Below are 16,272 nucleotides of genomic sequence, written 5' to 3' on the forward strand. Positions count from 1 at the left end.
CTGTTGGTACCCACGTGATGACCGATGTTGCACTGTTGACATGGAGTCTGTGCTGGGGCCCAGGGCAGTTGCCTCCAGATGTGCTGTAGCATCAGCAAAGCATCTGTCTTCAAAACAGAGGAATGGGCTCCTTCCAGAGCAGCTGTGGGTTTTGTATATTCACCATATACTCCCCACCTGTGAAAAAGAATCATAGAATGGTTTGGGTTGGAAGGGACCTTAAAGATCATCTTGTTCTACCTCCACCACCACCTCTCCTCAATCATTTTGCAAGGGCAGGTTACAGAGATCACAGAATATTCTGAGTTGGAAGGGCTTTGGAGGGTGTGGTATGATGAGGATTCCTTCTTTGCATGCTTGCAAGTGGGCAGGCAGCTCAGGCTCATGGTTGATGCTGCTCATACAGGAGTGTGGTAATTTTGAGACCCTTTTTGCATTTGCCTTATTTTGCAGAACAAACTGTTTTCCTGTAATAGCTTGTACCGCTGTGATTACACATGGAAACCCTAGGATAACTGGTTTAAATAGGGTGTCTGTGCATTCTTCCTCTTGTTCCTTTGCAGAAGGGCTGAGTTTGGCTCACTGAGCCCGTCTGGAGTTTCACCAAGTTGTGCTGGTGCCACACAATGTGGAGGGGAGGCGTTGGAAGGAAAGCTGTGGGCTGCCTGCAGATTGGGAATCAGAGGGGAGAGGTGAATGCTCGTTAGGGCTCCCTTGGGATAGATGAATTAGTTAATGACTATGCTGTGCTTTGAAAATGCAAATGCTGTGTCAGAGCTAAGTCTGATTATAATAATCAATCTTCCTTTGGAGAGGGTGCTGGAGATGGGGAGGGGGGAGAGGGATGAGACTGGCACTGAATTTTTAGATCACAGATCTGCATTTCTCCGCTGTCGTTAAGGAACCCTGACGTCCCTGAGAGGTCAGCAGGACTGGGGAGAGGCAAAAGGTGGGTTTGGGAGGAATCACCCATGCCAGGCTCCTTGACAGGCTGAAGTTAATTTTGTAATTCTTTTCCTTATGATTGTCCTGCCTGGAAAGGGAGGAGCTGTCATCTGCTCCTGTGTGGGAGCTACCCCTGCTAATGGGAAAGATAGAAACTGCCTCATAAGCAGGATCCTCCAGGGATGGGAGAGAGAGGAGGGTGGCTGCTGCAGACGTCCAGTGCTGACAGCTCCTTCTCCCTTGGCACTTTATTCGTTTATAGCAAGCGTTCCTAGTAATTACACCTCTTAATTTAGGAGAGCGAGTGGGAGAAAGGAATATAAATTTGTGTATTAACTTTAGAGATTGGAAATAGGGCAAGCGAACCTTCTCTCTGGGAGATTATATTTGGAAATGAAATAGAATGACATTTGGTATAAACTTGAAAAATTGCTCTCTTTTTACTGCAACAGGAGGAGAAAAGCCACAATCCAGACTGTATTGGAGAGAAGCAGAAGTCAGCATATGTCCATTTCCCAGTGTGCGTGTATCTACAATAATATATATGTATGAGTACATTTTTAGGGAAGTGTTTGCTGAAAGGTTGCTCCTAGCCCTGTCTTCTCAGTGATAAAAGCACAGCAAGTTTGTTACAGATGGTGGAACCCATAGAGACTGGCAACTGTGATCCAGCCAGCCTTTGCCTTTCGAGAGGAAAAAAAAAATAAATTATTTTTTGCTTCAGCCAAGTGGGAAATAGGTAGTTCTAAACCACTTTTTATTGAATATCTGATTTTCTTTGGCTTTATTGCTTTTGTTTCACCATGGCATCAAGGATTAATTTTCCCAAGAAAATGTACCAACTAATCCTGGGCTGCTTAGCCTGTTTCTAAATGGCAAGTAATACTTTGGTTTGCAAGTATTGTCCTACTTTTTGGAGAAGAGTAAATTTCACTAAGAAATCTGGTGAGGCTTAGTTCTCCTCATGTGTCCTTCTCTGCAGATGTTTGGGGCGAGCAACCCTCCAGAATGCCAGTGGGATGGGCGTATGGAAGAGGTGGTGCTGCTTTTGGAAGTGCTCAGTATGGTGTCTTACTGCTGGACACCCAAATTAAACTCCCTGGTGTTCATGTATGTTTGATTTCTGTCCTGACGCTGGACTTATGAGCTTATAGACAACACCAAGCTTGCTGTGCTGCCTTGTGGGAAGAGAGGCAAATAAGATCCTTAGTCACTGCTACATCCTATGGAGAGAAGCACAAATAGCATCACTGTTGTATGAAAGTCCTGGTTTGCCTGTTCTCAAACCTCAGTGTATGGGTCACACTTGGGGTCCCATTTCTCTGTTCTTGTCTATTTTAGTGTACACTCTTCCTTTCCGAGTTTGCTTGGTTTTCATACACTTGAAATATTTATGTTTTGAAATGGCTTCCTGAACTGTGTTGAGACTTGTAGTCAAACACAACCTCTCAGTTCACCTTTCCACTCTGGCTCTGTGCAATTCAGTTCTATTTATCGCTGCCGTTCAAAATCAGCCCTTTTGCTGAGGAAGGCCTTTCAAAGGATGTTGCATCAGCCCATTGTTAAATAAACCTTTAGACATTTATAATGGATTCAGCATTTCCTGCTTTTTACAGTTCCAAGAATGCTGAATGACGTGCAGACACACTTCATCAGGGTAAGATTGCTGTATCAGCCCCTCACTAAAATGCACTCATTATTCAAATAATAACTGTATGTCTCCAGCATGTGTTCTGTGAAATGTGTGTACATGATGTGGGCGAATAAACCAGCCCCTTTTTCTTCATCATGCAAATCCTACTTTAGCAGTGAGTTTGAAATACTTTAGATTTTGAGTCCTTTATTACCCAAAATGAGGCACCTGAACAGAGATTTGATCATTATTTTGAGCAGTGTGTTAAAATTTTCAGAAGTTCCTATATGTGGTTGTCGAGGGAAGGCTGATTTGACCTGTGATAAGTCTCATTCTGAAGATGGAGTGTGGACAGCAGTGGGCACTGGGATGCTCTGGAAAGGTTTGTTTCATCAGTGCTGAAGCCCATTGGAGTTGAGTGTGAGGAACAACAGGTCTATGGCATTGCAGAGGTTCAGGGTACTTGGTTTGGAGGGGACAGATATGGGTCAGAAATGACAAATGCCATAAATATACCAAGAAAATCAGGTCTCTAAAGTAAAGTTTTGTTTCATCTAGCTGTCAGGAGATAAATTTATAATTTTATGTTTCACCTGTCATCTCCCTATTTCTTTAAATAATTGCTACAGAAGAGAGAACGAACAAGAAACATATTTCTTAACCTGCTGTGGGTGTTTGCTATGTCATTAGCACTTGGAGGAAAACCACCTTCTTGGAATCCTGTCCAGGCAGGTTTAAAAGTAATGCTGAAAGAAGAACGATATTTCATATAATTAAACACTAGAGGAAATTCCATCCATACTCTTCCTTCCTCTCTTTCTCATTTGATAAATAATGATGGCAGTACTTATTTTGGAAAAAGTATTTACATTTCATCTTTTGGGACACTTGCATATTTGTGGAAATGGATGTTCTAAAATTAGTCTATATACTGTGTCCTGATCACTTTGTAGTGAGAGCAATAAAGCTGGGCTGGAATTCATGCTTATGAAGTGAAAGAGAGTAGAAAAGGATCAGGATAAATGGGATCATTTTAGTTTGAGAGCAAGAGACCCCCAGTATATTCTGAGAAGAGAACAACACATCCTCAAAACATTAAGTGCCTGTTTTTGTGTTTTATTCACAAGTCATGGGCTCTGATATTCATCATTGTACTGCCTTATCTAGTGTCATAAAAAACTTGGATAACCTTTTAAAAAATTAAAATAATAGCTCAGTTTCTTTTCAAGTTGCTAATGTGTTCTGTACAGGGGGGATATCACTGAGAGTCTGATCCTGGGTGATATTATCCCTGAAGCTCCTGCAGGTGTTGTAGGTCCTTAGGTCCCTCTTTGTAGCTTCCAGGATAAGAGTTGCAATGCTGCATTTTGGGACAATGTTCCCTCTCTGCTGTCAGTGCTAGTTAAAAGAACAAGATCAACATAAAAGAGAGCTGAAGGATCCAAGCCTGACCTGGGTCATTTGGTATGGAATGGGGGAATGCAGCAATGAGCTGTAATTTGAGCAGCCCTTTTCCCCTCTCTGCTGGGTAATGGCTTCTACTAGTTTAATGTATTCAAAGTAATAAAAGTTTAACTCAGCGAGTTATGTAAAATTATTGATAAAAATTGGAAGAGTTTAGACAGGAATAGTGAGTTGGTTCAAAAAGCAGAAAATGCCTGCTGGAAGTGGCATCTGGTGAGCAAGAGAGACCAGGACTGGAAATTAATTGAGGAAATTGGGAATTAAACAGAGAAAACAGCAAGAGGGGTTTGGGGCTTCCTCTTCTTATCCCTTCTTGAGGCTGTTCTTTGGCACAGATACTGAGAGGACATGTGGACAGGAATGAACAAACTGCTGCTGTGGTGAGTCCTTGCATGCTCATCACCCAGTCCTGGAGCTGTCCTCAGGCTGTGTCAAAGGGAATGATCTCAGGAACCTCCTCACCTCTTAGGTTTTATCAACAAATTTTTTATTTTTTGCTTGGTTTTGCCATTCTCTTCGTTCTCGCTTTGTGAAGACCTATTTGCCTGCAATGTGTTATCTTCACAAAAGCAGAATTGGATCCCAACAATAAGCCACTCCATCTCAACTAACTGTTTTTGTCCTGGAGAGGACATAAATAACATTTTTAATAGTTTCTGTGAGATTGGTAGTAAGGGATGTTTTCCTAACCTTTGTTAGGGATGAAACCCTAACAATTAAAATAGCGTCTTTCAAATGAAAGATTTAATACATTGACTGGTTTACTTTCTTTTTTCACAAGTGGTTAGTGAGCTTTGAATGGCAATAATTTCCTGTGGCTCAAAGTAGTTTTAATCTTAGTTCTGGGAAGCAGGTCCATGTCAACATCTCGGTGCTCGAGCCAGTTTCACCTGCACTGAGATCACTGCGCCCTCCTCTCCCTTCTCGCCTTGGGCACATCAGATTTTCAGTCCAGGTAGTTTTGGCGCTTGAAAATTGGGAGGACACAGAAATGACATGAAATGCCCTTACAGTCCATGTGCCCTTCCTTGCTCGTTCTCCTTCAACAGCTTATTCTTAGAAACCCAGCAGTCTCGCCCTGCCTTGCTGAGCATACCTGGCACTAATTTGTCACCACTGGGCATCAGGCGAGACCTGCGCTGACGCTTCGTGGCAGCGCTCACTCGAGCTTGCGTGCATTCACTCTCCCATCTCCTTTTCCCATTACACACTCCATTTTTTCCCTCTCTGTGCAGCCAACACGGGAGACCCCAAATCACAGCAGATTACTTGCCCGCCCCTCTGTCCCTCCTCCCCCGAGACGGCGGCTGTGATTTATTTGCTCGTGTGGGTGAGCAGGTGGCAGCAGGACTTGAGGCTTAGCCAGTGATAAATAATATACTCACCAGCCCTTCCATCTTCAAATGCTGTCCTCACACATCCCAGAAAGCAACCCGAAACTCCTAATAGCAAACACATCCAGGCTCCAGCAGGCACGGGAAACAGGAAGCATAATGAGTGTTTTCCTGCTAGAAGAAGGTTGGAATTGAAGCCTGCTCTTCATCCCGGTACCTTTTATTCACATTCCTGGAATTATCGGGTGTGCTTGCTTTATCCCCAGCCATCTGTGATGGGCTGAGCTGGGAGAGATAAGCTCAGTAATCAGAAAATTGAGGGAAGCATTTCTGGCTGTGATAATCTTATCAGGCAACTAATATACATTCACATTTGTACAGCCTGATGATGCAGGTGGGCCTTTGCTTATTTTTTATTCCTGAATGTTTTTTTGACAGGCAGGGGGAGAATGCAGGGCTTCAGGCTGCCAGGGGGAAATTTGGTTAAAACATCTTTTCGACCCTCTCTCTCTTCTGCTCTGTTCCTGTGGTGTCAGAAAGGGGAGGGAGAATAATCCAAACATCCATTTTCTGCCTTTCCTGCTAACAGTTCTGCCTTGCTCTGCCTGTCTCTTTTGGTAAGCACGGAAGGGTGAAGAGGCAGTATGTCAGAATTTCAGTTCTGGCTGAGTAATATGACTGCCTGTGTCAAGATGCTCCTTTTCCTGGTAAAATTGAGGAGTTTCTGCAAGAAGCTTGCAGAAGTTTGCCATTGCGATGTGATTTTGCTCTGCAAGTCTAATCCGTACTGTTGCAGGGAATGGTGAATTAATGGATTACTTTCCTGATGCTGAGCACTGAACTCTCTGTGGTCATAAGTTTTGCATCTATAATTAAGTCTGGATTGCTTATTATTTTCCTCCTGAGTGAAAAATATAGTTTCTGTCAATAGATTTATTAGGGGAATTAGCCACCAGGTGGTAAGAGACAGATGACAAAAGGAAGTCCAGACTCTCAAGGATGAGTGTGAAGAAGGTCTATGCTGGGAGAAGGTGCTGGAACAGAAGTTTGAGTATCCTCTAGGTAGTTTGTCTCTGCTTACACTTCATAATAAATCACTTTCTAAGGGGTTTGGAAACAAGTAACATATGGAGTTTATCAATTTGTGCGTTGTCTTGATTGCTGAATTAGGGATCCAGATTGCTACAAGTCAGGGAGCCTGGGAATGGTAGAGTCTGGGTAAGAAGTTCTCATGTCTGTAGAGTTTTGAAGTACTTTCTTGTGAGTTCCTTCCCAAACAAAGCCAGAGGCAGAAAGTATTCTTAATTGTTTGTTCAGCCAGAGCTACCTGAGCAGCTAGAACTAGAAGTGTATATTGGAAAGTGCTGGCAATATTCCCCAGTCTTTTGGATTCGATATATGTGTCTTGGAGTTGTCCTGGACAAGACGGTGTAATCCTGTGGTTCGTGTCTTCTGGGGAGGAATTGAAGCTAAATGAGCTTGAACTGTCAATACTGAATCTCTGGTACCAACGAGCTCCTAATGCCACACAGAGTTTTCTGCATCCCATTATCCGTGGGGGATGATAGGGGAAATATCTGTAAGAGAAGCAGAAGCTTTGCTAGTCAGAGTCAACTTTCTGTGCCTCATCTACCTTAGAGAAGATGTTGGGAAAGGCAAAAGGGATTGCAAAGGGAAGCAGGGTTAACTGAAGTTTTGTCATTCAACATGTGAGAAGTTGTGCTTCACATGCATATTCTGAAAAAACTCTGATCTCTGCAGAACATCGCGATTTCCTCCTCCTCCTTTTGCTGTTCATGTGTACCCCTTGCTAGTGCTGGAGGAACTAACACCTTTTCTCTTCTGCAGCTGGAGGTGGAGATGAAGGTCCTGAAGTCTCAGCAGTGCACAGCTGAGCAGAGCACTGTCATCACCAAGGAGGAGGTGGACACACTCAGGTAGGCAAAACAAGGGGAAGGCTGAGCAGATTCTGCTATTTTCAGTGCAACTAATGAGAAGGGAAATGCCCAGGGTAGTTTCACTGCCTGCTCTGGTTATTGTCATCTCGTGGTAGAGCACCATGTACAGGACCTACAATGCATGAAGTGTATGTTTACAGACTGCCTGTGTTCATAGGTTACCTTGTGGTAGCATTGATCAGAACATATTTTCTGTGTATTCCTGAAGTAGGATGCTCTTTTCCCAAGCACACTTTTTACTTTTCTCACCAGCTTTTATGGACGTGAGAAATCCATGAAGCATTAACAGAAACCCTCAGCCCCTGATCTGTTCTGCATTCAGATATTTTATAAGCTTTGCTATCTTTTGGGAGGCTTCAGGCTCTTCTCTTTTAATGTTTGGGGTCTCCTGCTGTCAGTTAATTCATAAGACTGGCTCTTGCATCACTGTTCTCCCTGTTGACTTTCTTTCCTGTGGAAACAGCATTGCTGTTTGGTTCTTGTTTTGACCAAATCTCGACTGTAAATACAGGATCTGTTGGCATGTGTGTGAAGAGGTTTAGAATCCAGCTTTTGTACTACTGATGCATGTGTAGCACTGGAGATAAAAGAGGAATGTTTCCCCTTGTGCATTGCTGTAGATGGCAGAGAGGTACCTGTTGTGATTCAGTGAAAGAGAAGTTACAAAACAGCATTTCAGCAGAGGATACATGAGCATTTACAAAAGCTACAGTGAAGCTAGACAACCTTTCCAGGTATTTATTGAAGCATTTATGGCTTCCATTGCAAAGCAGGTGACACAATAAATACTGAGAAGAGAAAAGTTCATCTGTTTCTGAATGTTTAATAAAGTTCCTTTTATTTAAGCTGAGAAAATCAGATCTTGACAGGCTGAGTTTTTTATTCTCAGCTGATGTAAGACTTTGGCTGGAGTTTTACTTCTTAATTCTTTTATATTTTCAGCTCCATCACAATAAAGCTTGACTGCCTCATAGGACTGAAAGCAAGATTTTGCAGCAAGCAGAATCCTGCAGAAAGCAGAAATTACTGGCCTGTATGTTATGACTTTGCTCTTGTGCTTTGCCTCTGGAGCTTGTTTTACGGCTTTGAAAGCCCAGTCCCATAGCAGGAGGGAGGTGTTTGAAAATAACACATGTTCAGCTAAGCTATTCCAATACGTTTTAGGGCTGCACACCTAATCTTAGGGACTCACTCCTATAGTTCCCTCAAGGTGCTGTAATAGTTCTGGAGGCCCAAGGCATACATCTCCTTTTTTTATTCTATGATATGTTTGAGTTCTGGTAAAGAATAGTACACTATGGCTTCCCTTTTTCAGGGAGATAAACCTGTCTCCATTGGCTTTTCCCTATTGTGGAGGTTTGTTAGCTCATTCAGTTTTTTCCTTTGCTAAGGCACACTGGACCCTCTGAAACCTGAGGTTTACACTGCTGCAGGAGTATTCAGCACCTCCTTGGCAACATTAAACCTGTCCTTCCTGATTAATAACATGCCTGTATATCAGCAAAGCCAGCAGCCTGTTTGCTGTCTTCTGGGAGCTGCAGGTTTGCAGAGTATTTCTACAGTACCTCCTCAGTCTCTTCCTCCCTGGTTGGTATTGCTGCAGCACCCTTTCATCTAGGAGACGTGCAGTCTCTTTATTTTCCCCTCCAAGACTCGTTATTTGGTGTTTATCTTCCCTGAACAGCGTTTGCCATCTATTAATTGAGCAGCTTCAGGGCCAGCGTGTGTAGGGGGAAACAGCTGGATTGCCACATAGTTCAGGACCACTCCATATTGTGGCAGGCTCTTGGCAGTGGGGATGGAGATGTCTGGCTCTGCCCTGAGCTAAAATCTATTTCCTAGGTAGGCACAAGTGAAGCTTGCAAGTATCCCCTTGTTACGGGTTTGTGGTGTTTGCTTCTGCTCTTAACTCTTGCCCTTAACTCCCCTAGATAATGTTTTCCTCTCTTTCATTTTAAAGAATTTCTTAAATCACTAATCTCATCTCTCTCCTCTTTTCATGAAGTGGTGTTAAACCTTTCACACAAAGTATGTCTCAAACAGAGGCTGATTCCCAGTGCAGTGTTTGATGGTGCAGAGCTGTTCCCCAGCCATGGGCTGTGCACTGAAGGCTGTTTCAACAAAAAGGCCAAGTTTCTGCAGTTGTTTCATGTTGTTATTTTGTCTTTTCTTCTCTCTCCCGTTTCGGTACTGCTTGCTCCTGAGGCTGTGGATGCACAGCAGCCACAGTCCCACATTCTTGTTCTAGACTGCTTTTTCTTGTCATCTTTTACTGAACCACTTTTTGTTGTTATGGCTGATTTACATATTTGTCCCAGGCCCTGATGCTGGTCATTAAGCTACAGAGCTGTCCCAAAAAGATTTGTTTGATTTTGATGACCCTTTGCACTGCTCAGCTCTAACATGAAATGACTTGGTGGAAGGTGTTCTCTTTCTGCTGCAACTCTCTTTGCTGGAGCACTATAAGCCAGTCCTTGCTCCTTTTTCCTTACTGTTGGCTACTGTTACTGCTTCAGGTGTCTCTTCAGACTCTCAAGCACTTCATTCAGCATTGCAGAATTATTCCATGAAGATTTTCCTTATGTTTCTTGACTTAAGCTATCAAAAGATGTGGTTGGACCTTACTGTGCATTTTCTGTGCATTGGACAAGAAACTGGGCAGGGTCCTTTTTTCGTAGAAGAGGCTCCTTCTCAAAGGAACACAAAATCTATCACTGTATTCTCCCAGTCCTTTGGGGTTCAGGAGTGATGTGCTGTGATCCCCATCAGAACACTTCTTGTGGCTTGGCTGGATGTGTCCTTTCTGTACAGCAACAATGAATTTGGTAGCTGTGATTAAAGCACAGAAGAGGTTTGGAGAAGAATAGAGATCAGAATGGGAAGGGATTAGGTCTGCTGTGCTCATCTTCCTCTTGTATCCTCTGGGCCTCAACAGGCTCAGTTGACTCAACGTTACATAGCTGCTAAGGAGAAGTGACCAACACAAGCTCCACTGTTACTCCTTTCTTCTACAGACCACTACCAGAAACTAATTCTGGGAGAAAACAGGGATAAGAATACAAACTTCCAGACTGGAAAGCGGGGAAAGAAATGCCACATCTTATGAGGGAGTTATTTCCATTTCTGTAGTTTATTGTGGTCTTTGAAATCCCTTGAGCTACAGTACGGTGAGCCCAGAGTCACCCGTTAGCTGCTCTCCTGAGGAATGTGAAAAACAGAGGAAAACCAGCAGAAGCCAGTGAGGGGAGTCTGCAGAACAGGACTGGACTGAGCCTCCAGGCATTTCCATTTAGACCCCGTGGTTAGGAGCTAACTTCTGAAAACAAAAGCAGGAGAGACATAAAGGAGAAAAAAAAATCCATATTAATCCTTTGAATCTGTATTCACCCCCTATGAGTGAATGAGAGCTTTTAAAAAAATATATCTTTTGTCTCATTTTTCTTTAGTATGGAAAGTAAATTTTCAGCCAGAAACTTGAAAGACTTTATCAGTTTTTCCTCCTTCTCTTGAGAACAGAGTGCTCTTTCGTCAGACCTTTTATAACTTTAAATGTGAAACTCTCTCCCAGCATCATTGTTTCTGAAGAGACAATAAAAGCCAGTGCTAATGCTGTCATTTCTCACACTTCTTGCTGCTCCCTCTGAAATCATATTTGTTTATATTCTGCAGATCCTATTGAAAAGAAACAGTGGTCAACCTGTTGAGTTCCTGCACTGAGGGAGCATTTAGGCATTAGCACCTTTAAGAGGGAAGGTGATAACTGTGCAGAAACTAGTATTTCATAATCTATAAATACAAGGAATATATTTGAAAAGAACTTCACCAAAGACTTAAGTGGCAACAGCTGAAGGACCCTTTGAGCTGGAACAAATCTGAACTTTTTCCTTCTGCTGTCAAGCTGCAACCCCAGTAAATCCTAAATGTTTTCTGTGGATTTAGTGACTGGGTAGAGTTACAGCAATTCAAAAGAAATTCATGTCCTTGCCAATGCCCATTAGTCACACTTGCTGGAATTCTGTCTGCTCTGCTCCTAACACCATCTCAATGCCATCTGGATCCCTTAATAGCGTCTTCCCAACACATACATTTTCTGCTCCATTCAATAGTTTCCTGTTCAGCAATAGTTTTTCCACATGGCCATGTCCTCTTTGCAGATGGGGCCTCTGTGAGACCATGTCCTCATTGGTGATATCCACGCTGCTCCACACGCAATCACATAACGCAGCTGAGAGCGTTAAAAACTAATAAAACAAAGATAAAAGGGTGATGGGGGGCAGTTTTCACCAGTTAACACCACTGAAAAGCTCTGGACTGAGAGAGACTTTTGGAGTGCCTAGATGCTGTTGAAAATCAAACAGATTCCCCCTTTTTTTTTCTTTCTAAAATAAGAGCAGCCTTGTCTCACGATCTAAGCGCTTTTTATACAGGCTGAACACACACGGTGGGATGTCTCTGATTCTCACAAGTGTCATTGCAGGAGACCTGAAGCTGTAGGTTGTGTGTTGGTTTTTTTTTTTCTTCCTGCTTGTTCCTTCTTCTAATTTGAGCTAATGAAACATACAGTGGAGGCAATATAAAGCTCGGCTTTTAAAAGTGGGAAAATCCACAAGTCTGAGCAAATGCCTGTGAATCTGTATTCTTGCACTGAATTTGATCTTCTGAAAGGTTGTGGAGGTGTCTTGAAATTCCTTGTGCCTGCGGAGCGATAGCCTCTGGGTTAAGCTGTCTGCATCTGATGTGGGAAAAGTCTTCGAGAAATGTGAACAGATCTTTGCCAGAGTGTAAATATTTTATGTTTTCAAAACCCTGTATGGAGAAATTCGTGAATTCTCCAGAGATTAAATCAAATGTTTTTTTTTTCCTTGTATCACAAAAGTTGAGAATGGTGTCAGTTTTTCAGAAAGTAACTGATGTTTCTTCCTTTCTCGTGCTACAAGGCTGCTTTTAGATTAGGCACCAGCATTCAAGAGCAGGTTGGATGGGGCTTGGAGCAGCCTGATGTAGTGGAAGGTGTCCCTGCCCGTGGCAGGGGGTGGAACTGGATGATCTTCAAGTTCCTTTCTGACCCAAACTATTCTAGGATTCATTCTGGGCTAAATACTGGGCTGGTAGATGATTGTGCTGCACCCAGATCTTTCTGTACTCTGCTTTTTGTGTTCTCACATGAATATCTTGGGTTGTTCTCCCTACTTGAGGGTAACTCCCATATGTAACAAGTTGAGGCATGCAAATTGGGGTATCCCCTGTCTTGTGCAGGTGTCTCTGCACAGGAAAGACAGAAGGGACACGCACCAAAGCTGGTGCTTCCAAAGGCAGGACCTCAACTTACATAAATGAAAAAATTCAAAGTGCCAGGCCAGTAAATATTTTTCAATATTTGACTTCCATATCTTAACCACTAGCTTCAAATGCTTTGCTATGTTTATATATAGATAGGATTTCCCTTGCTTCTCTCTCTTTGCCACTGGGAAGAGTTCCCCAGGGGGCTGGAAAGCAAAGCTAGAACAGCACAAACTGTTTGCTAATGGTTCTTAACGCTTTCCCACTGGAGATCCAGGACACTTAACTGTGTTAAAAATAGGTTAGAAGAGGGATAAGTGGTGAAAGCACTAGTCAGTCCTGAAAACCTCCTGGTACAAAGATGTTACAGCAATGTTCTTGATCCTCAGTGCAGGGGAAGCAGCAAGTTTTGTCTCTGAAGGAGAGCCACGGAGCTCCTCGTGCCTTGGTGGGCCAAACTCCCTTGGAGCGTGTTGGGAAGCCCTACATTGTGTCTGGAAAGGAGGATATTCCGATGGCTGGGACACTGGGAAAGAGCAGGCATCCAGGGGGTGAGCCCAGGGCCATGCTCAGGGGAAAGAGGCCGTGACCCTCAGCTCCTGTGCCTGCTGCTGGTCATGAACGACGCAGTCTGACTGAGCTTGGTCAAATCAAGTTCAGTGTGGAGAAGAGGAGGCTCCAGGTGACCTTATTGTGGCCTTTCAGTACCTGAAGGGGCTGCAAGAGAGCTGGAGAGGGTCTTTTGACCATGGCATGCACTGATAGCACAGGTGGGAATGGCTTCAAACTGACAGAGGGCAGGGTTAGGGGGGATATTGGGAAGAAATTCTTCCCTGTGAAGGTAGCAAGGCCCTGGCACAGGTTGCCCAGAGAAGCTGTGGCTGCCCCGTCCCTGGAAGTGCTCAAGGCCAGGTTGGACGGGGCTTGGAGCAACCTGGTCTAGTAGGTGTTAGAAGGGGGGTTGGAATAAGGTGATTTTTAAGGTCTCTTCCAACCCAGATGATTTCAGGATTCTATGTCTGCTGCCTGATTGCTGGTGCCCCAGGCTTTGACTCACCCCTTGCTCTTCAGTGGAGGCACAAAAGGCATGAAAAAATTGTTGAATCTTAAAATTGCAGGTGAAATAGCACAAAAATGTAATGACTTGAACCTACCCTTGTTACAGCTTGCTTGTGTCTCAGATCTGAGAAGTGTTTTCTAGCGACTGCTGTGAATGATTTTTTAAAGGGCAACTGAGAGGCCTGAGCTTCAACCTCCACACGGAGACAAGTTCTGCAGGCAGATAATGGCAACATCACAGCTTATTTGTGAGGCTGGATGAGGAGAAATTTGTTCCAAATTAAAATTCAGCATGTCAAGTAGGGAGACAGTACTGATGAGAGTCCTGCGTCTGGCTCTGACCTTTCAGGAGCTGTTGTGCTGTTGTTCCTGAGAGAAAAGCCTTGCTTTTCTTGTGGCCTGTTCCACAATCCATTTAGAAAGGCGCTGTTAAGAGCATTAATTCCATTTTGAATTTCCATTTGTCCCGACCTTTTCAGTCTCCTGTTTCAGCATCCTCCATCCCCACTAGTTCTGTGTCTCTTCTGGAAGTTATCGATGATATTTTTTAATGGCCTAGACAGTGCTGAAACTGTTCCTCGGCATTTTAGAAGCTTCCATGAGTGAAAAAAGATGATACTGTATAATATTTGAAAATTGCCAGCAGGGGTCAGGCTTACAAATAATTTAAGCAATCCAAGCTGCATATTTAAAAAGGAGACATTTCTGTGCTGAACATGGTGTACCAGCCTCTGTGGAAAAGTGTGTAACTTTTGCCCGATGAACTGGAGAGATGACTTTTTCCTTGTACCTGAAATTGCTGTTGCATAATGTTGGGATATTGACAGATGGGCGCATTCTTTATTGTCATGGTGCAAAGATTTTCTGGTAGATAATTTAGATAATTTAAAAGTGAGTATTATCAAGCAAGATAATTTTTTAAAGAATATTCCAGAAAAAGGATCCTGAGAAAATTGAATGCAAAGATCAATGTTATTATGCATTAGCACAGTTCATTCCAAGAAATTAACATGTGAAAGGTGAGGGTCTTGAAGCAGCATCAAGGTTTTCTACTCTGTACTTAAATGCTAGCAAAAATGTTATATCCAATGTTTTATATGTATATATCTCCTGCCTAACAAGTTTGATAGAGTTCTCTGAAGGATTCACCAGTCATTTGTCTAAGGTTGATATGGTTGATCTAATGTACTTGACCTTTCCAAAAGCTTTGAGCCAAAGGTCACAAAGAAACTTTGTTTGATGGAATAAGAAAGAAGGTTCTTTGTTGGATTATTAAGAATATAAAAATCCCAGAGGTCTGGCTGTCCCAGTGTACTGTCTGTGGGGATGACCAGTGGTGGATGCCCCTGTGAATAGGGCAGAGCTGCTGGGGTACCTTGTCAGGAGGCTCTCCTGGCTTCTAGTGCCTTGTCTCCAGGATTTCCTGAGCCAGAGATACTGTATTATCTTTCTAGTTTGTAAAGCTTCATGCATTTTTCTTCCATTAATTTGCTTATATAATTCAAATTTAAAAGGTGGAAAATCAAAGAATAAATGTTTTCACAGTGCTGAGGGTTTTCCACTAGACCCAAGAATAGTTTTTATTGGGAACTTGTCCAACACAAAAAGGAGTTTGTGGGTAGTGAGGTGGCAGAGTTTGAGATAATATGAAATTATTCAGCTTATCAGAATGTTCAGGGTTTCAGAAGAATCTCACAATGCTTCTCGAGATGGGAAATGAAGTTGTACGTCAATAATTGCCAAACCCATGAACATAACAAAAAACACATTTACTTTTACTCTCACAACACTGAGCTCTAAATGAGCTGTTGTCACTCAAGAAAGAGATCTTACATTATTGTGAGCAGTTTTGTAAAAATATCAGGTAGGTGCTCTGTAGCTACAAATACCAATAGAATACTAGGAGTTATTGGAAAAGAAGTTGAGAATAAAACAGAAATCCTCGTTGTGCCACTGAAAAAATCTGAGTGCTGCTTACACTTCCAGCTTTTCTCATAGCAAAAAGTCTGTATAAAACTTGAAGGAACAAGGAAGCACAATAAAGATGAGAAGAAATATGGAAAATCCTTGATGTGTGAGGGAAGAGTAAACAGAGATTCTTCAGGAAATAGTAGAGGAGGCCTGTAATGTGTGGAGAGGAGAGTGCAGTACAATAATTTTTGACTTTTCAAAGCTGAACTAACGGGCACTCAGTGAAATAATCACATGTGAAGTATAAAACAAACTGAACTAATTTTTCATACACCACATAATTAAATTGTGGAACTTACTGCCAAGGAGTGTTGTGAAGGCCAAAAGTATAAATCAGATCAAAAAGGGATTTGATGCCTCATGGAGATTTTAGCTCTGGCGGTTATTAAACGTGATGGTCTAGGCTGTCTGTGGTTCAGAAGGTATCCAGCTGAATTTGCTTTATATTAGTTGTATATTTTTAATATACGTTTACAAATTGTATTTTCATCATATAAACATGTCACTTTTAATCATGTGTTTCAGCTGCCTCAGTAGTGCAACTTTGTGGTACTGAATACAGGAATAATCTGATACTGCTTGTGATTTCATGCTTTACTTGGTTATTTGTGGTGGGACCATGCAGGGA

At 42.7% G+C, this 16,272-nt stretch overlaps 1 protein-coding gene across 1 annotated transcript in view; it reads left to right on the forward strand.

The window, feature by feature from the left end:
* MAD1L1 (mitotic arrest deficient 1 like 1) overlaps nt 1-16,272 on the forward strand; it is a 352,256-nt gene that overhangs the window by 180,935 nt on the left and 155,049 nt on the right. The window contains exon 14 of the mRNA XM_027683662.1: nt 7,225-7,313. Coding sequence (XP_027539463.1) covers nt 7,225-7,313 — 89 coding nt within the window. The remainder of the gene's footprint in view (nt 1-7,224; nt 7,314-16,272) is intronic.

This window comes from Neopelma chrysocephalum, unplaced genomic scaffold, assembly GCF_003984885.1.
Source record: "Neopelma chrysocephalum unplaced genomic scaffold, ASM398488v2 Primary Assembly neopelma1_65, whole genome shotgun sequence".
Lineage (NCBI taxonomy): Eukaryota > Metazoa > Chordata > Aves > Passeriformes > Pipridae > Neopelma > Neopelma chrysocephalum.